Raw genomic sequence first — 12,846 nt, forward strand, 5'->3', positions numbered from 1 at the left:
GGGGTGATCCATTTGAAAATGCAGTGGTTTGCCAGGCCTCCCAGCTGCATATCTGTAGTGTTCACCAGAAATTCATAAAGCATCACGTGTTGATAGCTAAGATGGAATTTTGAAGTTGGTGCTGGTCTCCTGCGTTCTTTATTTTGTTTTTTAGATGTTGCTCAATTAAAAAGTCAGTACCGTTATTTTTTTCTTTACATATAGCATGTTTTTCTTTGTGATGAGAAAATGTCATAGCTTATGGACCTTATTTTTGCCTTGGAATTAAAATAGGAGCCCACTTGCACAAATGGAAGAGGAGAGAAGAGACCATGTAAACAAGATGAAAAAAATGGAGATGGAAATGGAGCAAGTTTTTGAAATGAAGGTTAAAGAAAAGATTCAGAAACTGAAGGACTCCGAAACAGAGGTATTGAAGGGCAAATGTCCTCATAAAACTTCACACATTTTCTACTCTAAACACATTATTCATGTTTAGTGAAATATTTAACGTGTCCAATTACTTATGTTCATTGAATCAATTTTTTTTTTATTATTTAGTAAAAAATACATTACATATGGCAATATGTGAAAACTATCCTCGATCTTTCCCAGATTTTGACTTCTCCTTGGACATACTAAATCCTAAAATACTGAACATGGTGTTCATTGATTTTGCCTTCTCCATAGAAATCTATCAGAAGCCTCAACTCTCTCACATGCCTTTTATCTTCACCTGGAGTGTGCCTTATTAACTGATATAGAAGCTGCGCAGTTCTTTGCTGGTTTCATAATTTACAGAATTTTATGGTCTTGTCCATTCCAGTCTTACAGGGAGTCATAGAGGTTAGAATTAGCATACAGCAGCATGTTCGAGCGATGAAATATGTATGATATTTCATTATTTTGTGTATTTCTTCTATATGAAGACCCTATTGTGAATACCAGAGTCAGTATCCTGTTATTAACTGAGGTGACGTCTAAATTGCTGTTAACTGTGGATAAGTCATGATCCAAGTGGCTTCCTGTTAGAAATGGGGTCTCTGGTTGCCAGTCAGTCTGCGCTCTGTCCAATCAGGGACCCTCACTCTAGTCACGGTAAGGGAGATACACAGCTCAGATAACCCCTGCTCACCCCCTTGGTAACTTGGCACAAGCAGTCAGGCTTATCTCAGAGGAAATGTGTAAAGTATTTGTACAAAAACACCACAAAAGGACTCCACACCAGTTTCGAACAATAGCCATATTTATCTAAATCAAACAAGACCAAAACAACAAAAATTCAACATATACAAGCAAAGATATGAATTTTTAAAATAAAAGAATCTTAATCCATAGAAATCAATGGCTGCGTTGTTTTAGCATAAAGTACCTGGTATGCATCAAACATAAAGCCGAAAGGGCAACGGTGCATCAGAAAAGCAAGCGATGCATTGATTCCTTACTCGCGAGTGAGGCCACGCGTCAAATCTCTACTAGCACTGTAGGCCGTATGCCGGTTCTTTTCTTGCAAGGGAGGCCATGTGTCGATTCCGGGTGTGTAGCCTCTGGTCTGTGCGGGGATGTTGAAGACTTTGATACCCAGGATCCGTGCGTGGAAATTTCTGACTTGCTGTGCGAAGAGTCCCCCTTGAGCATTGGTGCTGCGGCATTTTTCCAGCCACGAGGCAGGCACTGCATCAAATTTTCAGCTGCGGGCCGGGTCGTGCGTTGATTTTTCTGACATGCACACAGCTGTGTGTTGATTTTACCCCGAAGAATACCAGCTTCCAATTCTAAAGGGCCAGGGACTGGATTTGGCAACACTTAGCAAGTCAGGACTCCCAGCAGAAGAGCCCAGGCACTGGCAGATGAAGTCTTTGTCTCTGAGATTTCAGAACAGGGGGCAAACTCAGTCCAAGCCCTTGGAGAAACTTCACAATTAGGATTTCCGAAAGCTAAGTCCAGTTCTTTGCTTCTTCAGGCAGAAGCAGCAGCAGTAGGCCAGTACAGCAAAGCAATAGGCAGAGTGGCAGGTCTAAATGACTGGGGTTTTGCGTCCACTACTCATACTCATTTCTGCCTCTGAAGAAGGCAAACTTCAAAGGAAAGTCTCTGTTGTTCACAAGATCCTGCCTTGACCAGGCCTGGCCCCAGACACACACCATGGTTAAGCAAGAAAATGCCCATTTTCTAAAAGTGGCATTTTCAAACGTACACTCTAAAAAACAACTTTACCAAAAGATGTAATTTTTTAATTGTGAGTTCAGAGACCCTGAACTCCATTTCTCTATCTGCTCCCAATGAGAAACTCCACTTAAGATATTTAAAGGCAGCCCTCATGTTAACCTATGAGAGACAGAGGCCTTGCAATAGTGAAAACTGAATTGGCCAGTATTTTACTATCAGGACATGAAAAACACATATGCCCATGTCCTATCTTTTAAATAAACCGCACCCTCCCCATGGGGTTAACTAGGGCCTACCTTAGGGGTGACTTAAATGTAGTAAAAGGGATTGTTTGGGCCTGGCAGGTGGGTGCACTTGCCAGGTCGAATTAACAGTTTAAAATTGCACATACAGACACTGCAGTGGCAGGTCTGAGACATGTTTACAGGGCTACTCATGTGGGTGGCACAGTCAGTGCTGCAGGTCCATTAGTTGCATTTGATTTACAAGCCCTGGGCAACTCTAGTGCACTTTTTAGGGTCTTAATAGTAAATCAAATATGCCAATCATGGATAATCAATCACCAATACAATTTAGACAGAGAGCACTTGCACTTTAGCGCTGGTTAGCAGTGGTAAATTTCCCAGAATGTCAAAACCAGCCAACACGAATTGCAGTACAGCGTCCAAAAACAGGAGGTCAGAAGCAAAAACTACAGGGAAACCACACCAAGAGCTGCCAGGTCTAACACATGTCCCCTCCAGCTGAAAGTGGGGAGAACTACCCAACCCAGCCCCTTGGGATTTTGCTTCACTAAGGCGGACAAATCTGGAAAGACCATCAGCGTTGGTGTGGTCCGTTCCAGGGTGGTGTTCTGTAGGGATATGGACCACCTCAACAGTTTAGGATTCTCACCCCTCATCTGCATTAGCCATCTGAGGGGCCTGTGGTATGTCTAAACCCGAAAGTGACACCACAAACTATTTGGAAAAGTCAGGAGCCTTGACTGGTGCTGAACACATGGCCTTCAGGGTGTCAAGAGTAGTCTGGAACACCTCTGTCCAGATCAACCGAAGGGGCTGCTTCTTGGAAGTCAGCTCTGTCAAGGGAGCAACAGTGGTGCCATACCCCTTGACAAATCTCCTGTAATATCCGATAAGTCCTAACAATGCCCTCATCTCAGTCTGTGTCTTATGGTTGGGGGGGGAGTGGAGGGAGAGGCACCACCTGGCTGCTCCCTAACTGGTGTCCCAAGTACACCACAGACCCCTGCCCTATTTGGCACTACTCGCCTTACTAGTGAGCCCTGCACTTTGCAGGGCCTTCAACACTTCCTGGAGGTGGCGCAAGTGGTCCTCCCAGGTGGAGCTGAAGACACCAGTGGTGTCTGGGTAGGCGGCACTGAAGTTCTCCAGCCTTGCCAGGACTTGGTTGACCAGTCTCTGGAAGGTGGAAGGGATGTTCTTCACCCAAAGGGCATGACACAAAACTGGTAGTGTCCCTCTAGTGGTGAGAGCACAGACCTCTCTTTTGCCCCCTCGGTTAAGGCAATCTGACAGCACCCAGATGTCAGATCAAACGTGCTCAGGAACTGGGCAGATCCCAACCGGTCAGTGAGTTAATCAGTTCTGAGGATGGGGTGTGCGTCAGTCCGGGTGACAGCATTGAGCCCCCTGTAGCCAACACAGAACCTAAGTTCAGGTGTGACACCAGGTGGAGCAGCCTTGGGAACCCGAACCACAAGACTGGACCAAGGGCTGTTGGAGTGCTCAATCATCCCTAACTCCCGCATCTTAGAGACCTCCTCCTTGATGCTGTCTCTCACTCTTGTCAGTCACCCTATAAGAACTGTGCTTGACAGGTAGACTATCCCCAGTGTCAGTATCATGGGTGATCCACTGGGTGGCCCCAGGGGTGAGTGAGAACAGTGAGGCGAACTGACCCAGTCACTGGCGACATTCCCTTTGCTGTTATAGGGTCAGAGTAGGGGAGAGGTTGACACCCTTTACTGACCCATCCTGCTCTTTGGCAGATAGGAGGTTGGGGAGAGGTCTACTCTCTTCTTCCACCCCATCATCCGTGACCAAGAGCATGCTCAACTCAGACCTCTCAAAGTGCAGTTTGAGGTGGTTCACGTGTAACACCCTCAAAGGGTTTCTAGGAGTTTGCATGTCCACCAAATAGGTGACACTACTTCTGCACTCCTTCACCTCAAATGGCCCAGACCAACAGCTCTACTGGGACCATCTCCCAGACTTTGACCAGGCTGAAACTCAACCAGAGTGGTATTGTGGTCATACCAGCGTTTCATGTCTTCCTGGCTAGCTTCCAGATTCTCTTGGGCGAGTTGCAGAAAGTGGGCTGTCTGGTTTCAGAAGGTCAGCATGTAACTGAATACATCCTGGAGGGGCTACTTGGGAGCTTGCTCCCAGTCCTCCTTCCCCAAACTGAGAGGCCCTCTCACAGGGAGCCTATACTGAAGTTCAAAGGGGCTGAAGCTTTCTATGGTACCTCCCTGTAGGCAAACAGGCATGGTAACAAGACGTCTCCCTTATGCCTCATGGGTTCAAAGCAACCCATAATCATGCCATTCAGGGTACGGTTGAATCTCTCAACCAACCCACTGCTTTGTGTGATACTGGGGCATGAAATTGGTACCCCGGTCAGATGCCACCTCCTTGGGGAAACCCACACGGGTAAAGATCCCCATCAGTGTTTAGGCCACTGTGGGCGCAGCCACAGTCCTCAGGGGGGATATGTACTGGGTGGCATGGTCCGCCAAGGCCAGGATAAACCTGTTGCCCATGGCTGTCTTGGATCCAGGGGCCCCACAATGTCGATACCCACCGCTAAAAAGGGGTGCTCACGACAGGAAAGGGTTGAAGAGGAGCCTTGCACCTCTTCCCAGATTTTCCACTTGCCTGGCAGGTCTGGCAAGTCCTACAGAACGCATCTGAGTGCTTTCTCATTTGAGGCCAAAAAAGTGGGTGGCAAGCCTGTCAAAGGTCTTGCCCTGTCCCAAATGACCTGCCAGAAGCAAATCATGAGCCAGACCCAGTAGGAAGGCTCTGAAACACTGGGGTACTACAAGCATACAGGCTGCCCTGCCCAGTGCACTTTACTGGGGCTTACTAGAAAATGCCAATCGTGGATAACCAATCACCAATACAATTTAGACAGAGAGCACTTGCACTTTAGCACTGATTAGCAGTGGTAACATGCCCAGAGTATCAAAACCAGCCAACACGAATTGCAGCTCTTGGTCCAAAAACAGGAGGTCAGAAGCAAAAAAGTACAGGGACACCATGCCAAGATCTGCCAAATCTAACACTTCCTCACCCAGGTCTTCACAGACCTGAGGGAATAGGTTGATGAGCTGGCACTGATTCTCTGTCTCCCCTCAATATCAAGAGAACTGACAGGTAATCAGTTTCTAACACGCGCGGTCTGTCGACTTTGACTCCTTCTCCATGATCTTGATGCCCTGCATCACCCCAGACCAGCGAGCAGGACTAGATGACCCTATTACACTATTTGAAATGCAATAGGCCATAAGAGCACTAGCAACATGCAAGTCCCTGGGTCCCGACGGGCTGCCTGCTGAATTTTATAAAGTGTATGCACCTCTTCTTGCTCCGTGCCTCTTCTTTCTCCACGCCTATTAGCGATGTGCAAAGCAGCCCTCTCAGCCAAAAGCCTTCCTGCCTCTCAATGGGAGGTGATGATCCTCGTCTCTCTTCCAAAGCCACACAAAGATCCAACCCTGGTAGGCTCCTACAGACCCCTGGCCCGACTCAAAACTGATTACAAAGTCTTATTCAAGATTCTCGCTGACTGTGTGGCACTGTTGGTTCTGACCTTAGTTCATTTGAATCAAAACCGGTTAATTCGAGCCTGCAGCACTTCCTTAAACCTGTGTCGCATTTTCAGAGTCATGATGTATTCTAGACAACATTGTCCTTGAGCTGGAGGCATGGTTTTGGACGTCGAAAAGGCCTTTGATTCATTGGACTGGGGCTATCTCTTTAATACACTGCCTCGCTACGGAATTGGGCACGGATTTCTTCGATTAGTAAAATTGTTATATACCCAGCTGTCGTTTAGATTCAAGACGGGTACCTTTATTTTAGATCCAATCAGCACACACATAGGCATACGACAAGGCTGTTCCCTTCCCTCTTTACTATTTTCTTTGGCAATCAAGCCCGTATCTTTTGTATTTTGGGATCGCAGTTGACTGTGGGGCATACCTTTAGGGGACAGAACCCACATTATACCTCTCTACACCGATGATTTATTACTTTACCTTAGAGACACATATGATATTCCTGCTGCGATAGCCTTTACACTCAACATGTTTGCCTCTCTTTCAGGGTTTCAAGTTAACTGGGCCAAGTTGTTCCTTTTCCCCTTCACACCTGACATCCCTAACCCGCATTTCCTACTTAATAATGTGCAGATGGATTGGCAACCTAGTACTTTCCGTTATCTTGGAGTGACTGTATATCACCTCCTCGCAGACCTATTTGATGGCAACATTACTCGCGCTGGCACGTCCCTGTGATCCCAAATTACCCTTTGGTGCACACTACCGTTGTCTGTCGCAGGACAGGTGGCACTCCTAAAAAGAAAAAAAAAAAAAGTGGTCCTGCCCAGACTTTTGTGTTATTTTGCAAGTCTTCCTTTGTACATCCCAGCAGCGTTCTTTCGTTCCTTTAATAGACAGGTGCAGGAATTAATTTGGAACAAGTCCAAGTTGGGGCTTGCAAAGTTATCCTTTCCCATGTACAGGGTGGCCTTGCTGTGCTGTAGTTTGAGCAGTATTACCTTGCTTTCCAAATCCAATGGATCGCCAGATGGCTAGTGCGCATGCACTTCGGAGCCACAACGACAACCCTACCTCCGTGGAGTGAACCCACTACCCTGCATCTGTTCCACTCATGTACTGCTGGGAGTGACATATCGCTCCACCTCATCCGACTCGTGACACCTTGCACACCAGCATTGGCACTATTTGGGACTCCCAGGAGTGGCAGATTCACATTGACAGCAGAGCATGCCTTGGGTGATCTGTATCGGGAGGTGAATCTAGTGACATATGAGACGCTGATAGAAGAAGACGGTTTGCCCTTGGTCAATTCCTGTTATATAATTAGTTGATTAGATCCTTAGGTTGCAAATGGGGCGATATGTCCCATGAGCATCCAACCCATCTGACGATCCAGTTTCTCCATGTGATGGGGAGAGACAGACACCTCGTCCTTTGGTTTGCTGACTCGTTGCGGACTCGCACTGCCCTGCAACTCACCGCCTTATGTCTGCGCTGGGAGACTGACCTAACACGCTGCTACATAGACAAAGAATCATTGTTGGAATGCCACAAGCATATTCCGTGTAACACCCTGTGTAGGATCCTTCAATTATATATCATACATAGGGCTTACCTTCCCCCAGATAAAATTAATTGCTATTACCACCAAGCCAACCAAGATCAGGTAGACGCTGACAGATTTGTCCACATTTACACAGTTATTGGCTGGGTGCAGTGTCTCACTTATCCACATGCACAGGGCGTTCGACCTTACATCAATGGGGAATATGCGTTCTGGACCTTTATTGCAGACAGAAGCAGTATAGAACTACCTCCCGTTTCTTAGACTTAGGGGGTTATTACAACTTTGGAGGAGGTGTTAATCCGTCCCAAAAGTGACGGTAAAGTGACGGATATACCACCAGCCGTATTACAATTCCATTATATCCTATGGAACTCGTAATACGGCTGGTGGTATATCCGTCACTTTACCCTCACTTTTGGGACAGATTAACACCTCCTCCAAAGTTGTAATAACCCCCTTAGGGTTTATATTAGCCAAACGCCTTATCACCCATAGATGGAAGTCACCTGAAACCCCCCTCGCCTTGATAGCATGGACTCGCTCGCTTCTTAATTGGGCGCAGGCAGAGAGTGCTGCCCTGCAATAGGGAAGATAACCTTGGCCTACGAAAATACCCCCTTGTTACTCGCTGGATTACCATTCTGACTTGAGTTTCAGTCCAATACTTTCCATGATGCTGATAGTACCGCAGATTTACCTTAGGAAGGTGTAGATAACATACTCACTGATATGGCCTTTTCGTTATTAGACGCCAATGGCTTGCAGGATCCTCTCATGGATACAGTCCCCCAGGTTCCCGATTATGTACAAACAAGAGTGTACATCCTGGTGCTTATATGCTGGGTGTGGAAAATCGGCTGGGTCTTTAGTCGCAGAGTTTATTGGCTGGTCATTTTTTTTCTTTTACTTATTTATTTGTTCTACATTTCCTTTTAGGGATAAATGAAACTGTTTCATTTTTATTCTCTGACTTATTAGCCCCTCAGAGTGGGTCAAAATACAGATCTTTTGTCATTGCTTTCAGAGCAATGTCGAGTCATGTGGGAGAATTAGAGTCTGATGCTTAGACATTTTGTTTCTTTCATGCTCCTTTGGTGGCTCCTACACTTCTTTTGTCCCACACTGTAGCCTATGTCTTTCATTTAGGATGGAATCCAATGTCAATTATGTGATACTGTCTGTAACTGTGACTTAACTTGCTTGTTATCTGCACTACTACTGTACTTTAAAAGAAATGGAAAACCTATAAATGGATTCCAACCCCCAAAAAAGAGAACTGATAGAAGTGGTAGAATGGTGGATGGAATTTGGATATCTGAATGCGTTCTCAGCCTTTAACTCCTTTGTCTAGTCTCCAAATACTAGAGGCAGCCAAGGGAAAGGCAGGTGCCATCTCCCTTGCCTCCCATGATTCAGTGGAGACCAGGCGCCAGCTGATTTCTCAACTCTCCAAGCTGACAGACAGCAGCTTTAAGAGACCTGCTACATCCAGCTTGGCAGAGGCTCTCTGCTCTAGTCTACAGAACACATCAAGGCCACCAGGGATGGGAAGGGAAGGATGACTGAACAGGTTTTCTGGACCCTGTTTAATTTAGTTGATTTTTTTTATTTTTGTTATTATTATTATTAATGTATTTATTTAATATGGGTTGAGGTTATTGGGGAATGGGGAGATATGGGTAGGTGACAGGGAACTAGCTATGTATTGTTTTATAGTTATTAGCCAAGGAGTGAGGGAATGCTAGGAGGAGATAGGAAGGATACATTGTATAGATGTTTAATATATGTGAAGATAGATGCACTCAGAGTTACATTGTGGTTTGTATAGGAATACTAGATACCTTAGGCCACAACATCTACACTTATGGGGGTACATTCTTAGTCTCTGTGACTAAATGTCCACACCGGATTTGGATGGCTAGGGCATCTGTCTGATGTGGTAGAGCATGTGCAGTAGAGTTTCACTGGTGTGTTGTACAAGCAGACTAGTCCTACCGTATAAGGGAAATTGAGCTGTTTTTGTTTCAACATGTAAGTCCTGATTATGTGTTGATTTTCTTTATGGTCCTTCTTTCAAGTCAGGGGCCATTTGTAACAGAAGGGAGTTTAAATGGAGGTGGATGGTCTGAGCGAGCACTATTTCATTTTGGAGATCCTTATAAGTCTAGTGATTGGGTCCAGAATTGTTTATCTTTTTAGTCCTCTCTTTTTTTTTTTTTTTTTTTTTTTTTTTTTGAGTATGTGTCATCTACCATTTGGTGTTATGTCCCTCGTTTACTGACATCAAATGTTCGACCTTGAAACCCCACAGTGTGGTCGCTATCTTCAGATTTATTTTCTCCGCTGGTGGGTCTATATGCACAGGAAGGAGCTCTTGGATGAGCACAAGAAATAAAGCTGTTTTTCTGGAAAATCAACAGTTTTTTTCCCATCACAGGGTACAAAACACTGAAGGACTTGGAGTAAAATCACTGTTATCCCCAAGAGAACGTCTGGTATTAAACCAGTGCCACCCACCAGGGTGTCCACCAGGGAATGCAGTGCGGGCATGGAGCAAATAGTATTAAGGTTCTGACCTAACTGCCACCTCAAATTTACACTAAAGGACAATCACTGGGTGTGCAACTTGTGCCACCAGACAGAGGACTGCAACGCCAGAGCAGAATTCTTGCCAAAAATACTCAAGGCTCAAGAAAAACAGGACTGGGCACACTCCGCCATGGCACAGGTGCTAAAAAAAACACTCTCATTGAGACACCTACATCAACACCAAGGCATATGAGGGTATAGGTATGGCACAGGCTTTAGATTTCAATGCCAAAACTGATGACACGAAAAGGGAGAAGTCATTGGAAAAAAATCAACATCGAGAGCTACATAAGGCTACAAGGTTAACTTGAGGTTAACAACTGAAAGGGAGCCAAGGATGGAGCAGACCGCCTAAGATATAAGGCACCGCAAGACCATGCAGACTAAAACATTCATGGTGGTGGAGGGCAGACACTAGTCCCAGTGAGGAGCTGCCCTATGATGAAGCTCTACACCCATCTGGGTGTGTGACGGCTCTTGCTTCTGAGCAATCAGATCCCCTCCCCCCTTGTTCTGCTTGACCAGACCCATTCTGACGTACTTCCTGTTCTGATTCCTTTTCTGATTCTTTTAGGAACTGCATACTCCACTTGTTTATGTATGGGAAGCTTGTATACAGGACCTACACTCACTCCCAGTCGCCCGCAGGAGGTACAAACAGCAGTGGTAAACATGCCATTTACCAGGAAAAGCCACGTTGGAGTGGCCGGTGACAACTCCCTTGAGAGAATGAATAGTGACACTGCAAAGTCAAGGGGGTCCTCCAGTTCAGAGAACAATTCAGAGGCGGCTCAACCCCAAAAAGGAGGGCTCTCACCAGGGGAGGCTCACAACCGGTAGCACTTCACTCCCAGATCACTACACAGGGGTCAAGCCAGGGTGCCCTGCCACAACGACCGTGCCCCAGCACACCAAGAGATTTATTTCAAAGTAGGGCTCAGGGAGGAGGAACAGCACCACTGGGTGTTTGACACCGCAGCAAGTCCATTCAAGGTTCCCTCCCCATTTAAAATATCAGTAGGAGGCAGAAGAAAAGTAATTCTCAAGGAATGGACCATCATCAAATATCCTAATAGAAGTCTCATCTCTGTCCTGTACTCCAAATCACTCCACTGCCTTCAACCATTCTATGACTGTAAGTATTGACTTAACAGAAAAGGCTCCAGAAGAGCATGTGCCACTGCCAAAAAGCTAGTCCCATAATGGTGCATGGTCTTAGTGGGTGTGACCGAAAACATCAGACTAGAAGACACAGAAACAACCTTCAACAGTGAGTCTATTAAGCACCTAAGAGCAAGGAGCCCACAAGGACGAAACCAACAGACACCTATAAAGACAATCCTTCACTTTTTCATCTCCAGAAAGGGATCAAGATAAGAGGAAGGAAAAGGTACACAGGAGAAAGGACGCACCTTTGGCGGTTAAAAAAAAAAAGAAAAGAAGCATCCTAGCAGTCAACGCCAAACAACAAGCACCCAGCATAGTGAGGAAGAAGCAGTGGTTCAAGGTCGTAAGGGCAGCATTTTTGCAAAAGAAAGAGTAGTCTGAAAAATGGAAAGGACTGCAGCCATACAATTGTGTATCACAAACTCAAATGCCCTGCTCAGCAGATATGGTTCTCAGCTGTGGGACAGTGTTGAAGCTCTCATGCAACATCTGCTGAAACAAAAAAGAGGGCTAAAGCTGTCATCCAAGAGTGGAAAACCGTTGCGAATGCATGCCTGACGTTCTCCCAGGATGTCGCCTAAATGGCTAGCAGGCAGCTGTGCACTGACATCACACTGGCTCACAGTCTGAGGATTCAAGCTTGAAGCCCAGGCGTCAATAATCAGGATGCCCTTTACAGGGTAGAGCCTATCTTGACTAGCGGTAGATGAATCCTTACAACAAATGGTGAAGGATAGCACCGCTAAGGCAATTGGAACACTTCAAGGCTGATGCGCCTTCAAAAGATCCATACTTGCCACCCATATATCAATGTGAAGGCCTAGATTCCAACAACCACAAAGCCATATCTGTAAATGGAAAGGTATGCAAGGAGTAAAACCATAGTGGCAACACGCTCTGCAGGGGAGACCTCATTTTTAGCCAGAGCACAAAACAGGAGCCAGATTACAAGAGGATATGGCACGCCAAGCAAATGACCTTCTGTCAACATTTAACTTCAGTTGGGGGCAGATTGGGAGGATCCCTATAAGAATGGAGAAAAACCACTTCTGTCAAATGGGCTCTTAACATAAAATACAGATATTGCATTGTAATACGCCCCAACATAACACCAAAATAAAGAGCCTTCAAAACGGAAGACATACAACTTCTGCAACAGTAAGTGCAGGACCTCCTGAAGAAGGAGGCAAAAGAGGAAGAATGTAGTCAGGGAATGTACTCAGTATTCACTAACCAGATGTAGGAAGTTGGCTCTGTATACACTATTTCAAAGTAACAAATAGTGTGCACAGAGTCCAAGGGTTCCCCTTAGAGGTGAGATAGTGGCAAAAGTAGATAATTCTAATGCTCTATTTTGTGGTAGTGTGGTCGAGCAGTAGGCTTATCAGAGGGTAGTGTTAAGCATTTATTGTACACACACAGGCAATAAATGAGGAACACACACTCAAAGACTTACACCAGGTCAATAGGTTTTTATATTGAAAAATATCTTTACTTAATTTATTTTAAGAACCACAGGTTCAAGATTTGCATTAAACACATTAAATGCAAGGTACTTCACTTAGAT

The 12,846-nt window shown here is 45.6% G+C and overlaps 1 protein-coding gene across 2 annotated transcripts in view; it reads left to right on the forward strand.

The window, feature by feature from the left end:
- The window catches only part of SEPTIN7 (septin 7), a 434,274-nt gene that overhangs the window by 361,007 nt on the left and 60,421 nt on the right, over positions 1-12,846 (forward strand). For both annotated transcript variants that reach the window (XM_069215511.1, XM_069215520.1), the window contains one exon: positions 274-409. In XM_069215511.1, coding sequence (XP_069071612.1) covers positions 274-409 — 136 coding nt within the window. The remainder of the gene's footprint in view (positions 1-273; positions 410-12,846) is intronic.

This window comes from Pleurodeles waltl, chromosome 2_1 (assembly GCF_031143425.1).
Source record: "Pleurodeles waltl isolate 20211129_DDA chromosome 2_1, aPleWal1.hap1.20221129, whole genome shotgun sequence".
NCBI classification, from domain to species: domain Eukaryota; kingdom Metazoa; phylum Chordata; class Amphibia; order Caudata; family Salamandridae; genus Pleurodeles; species Pleurodeles waltl.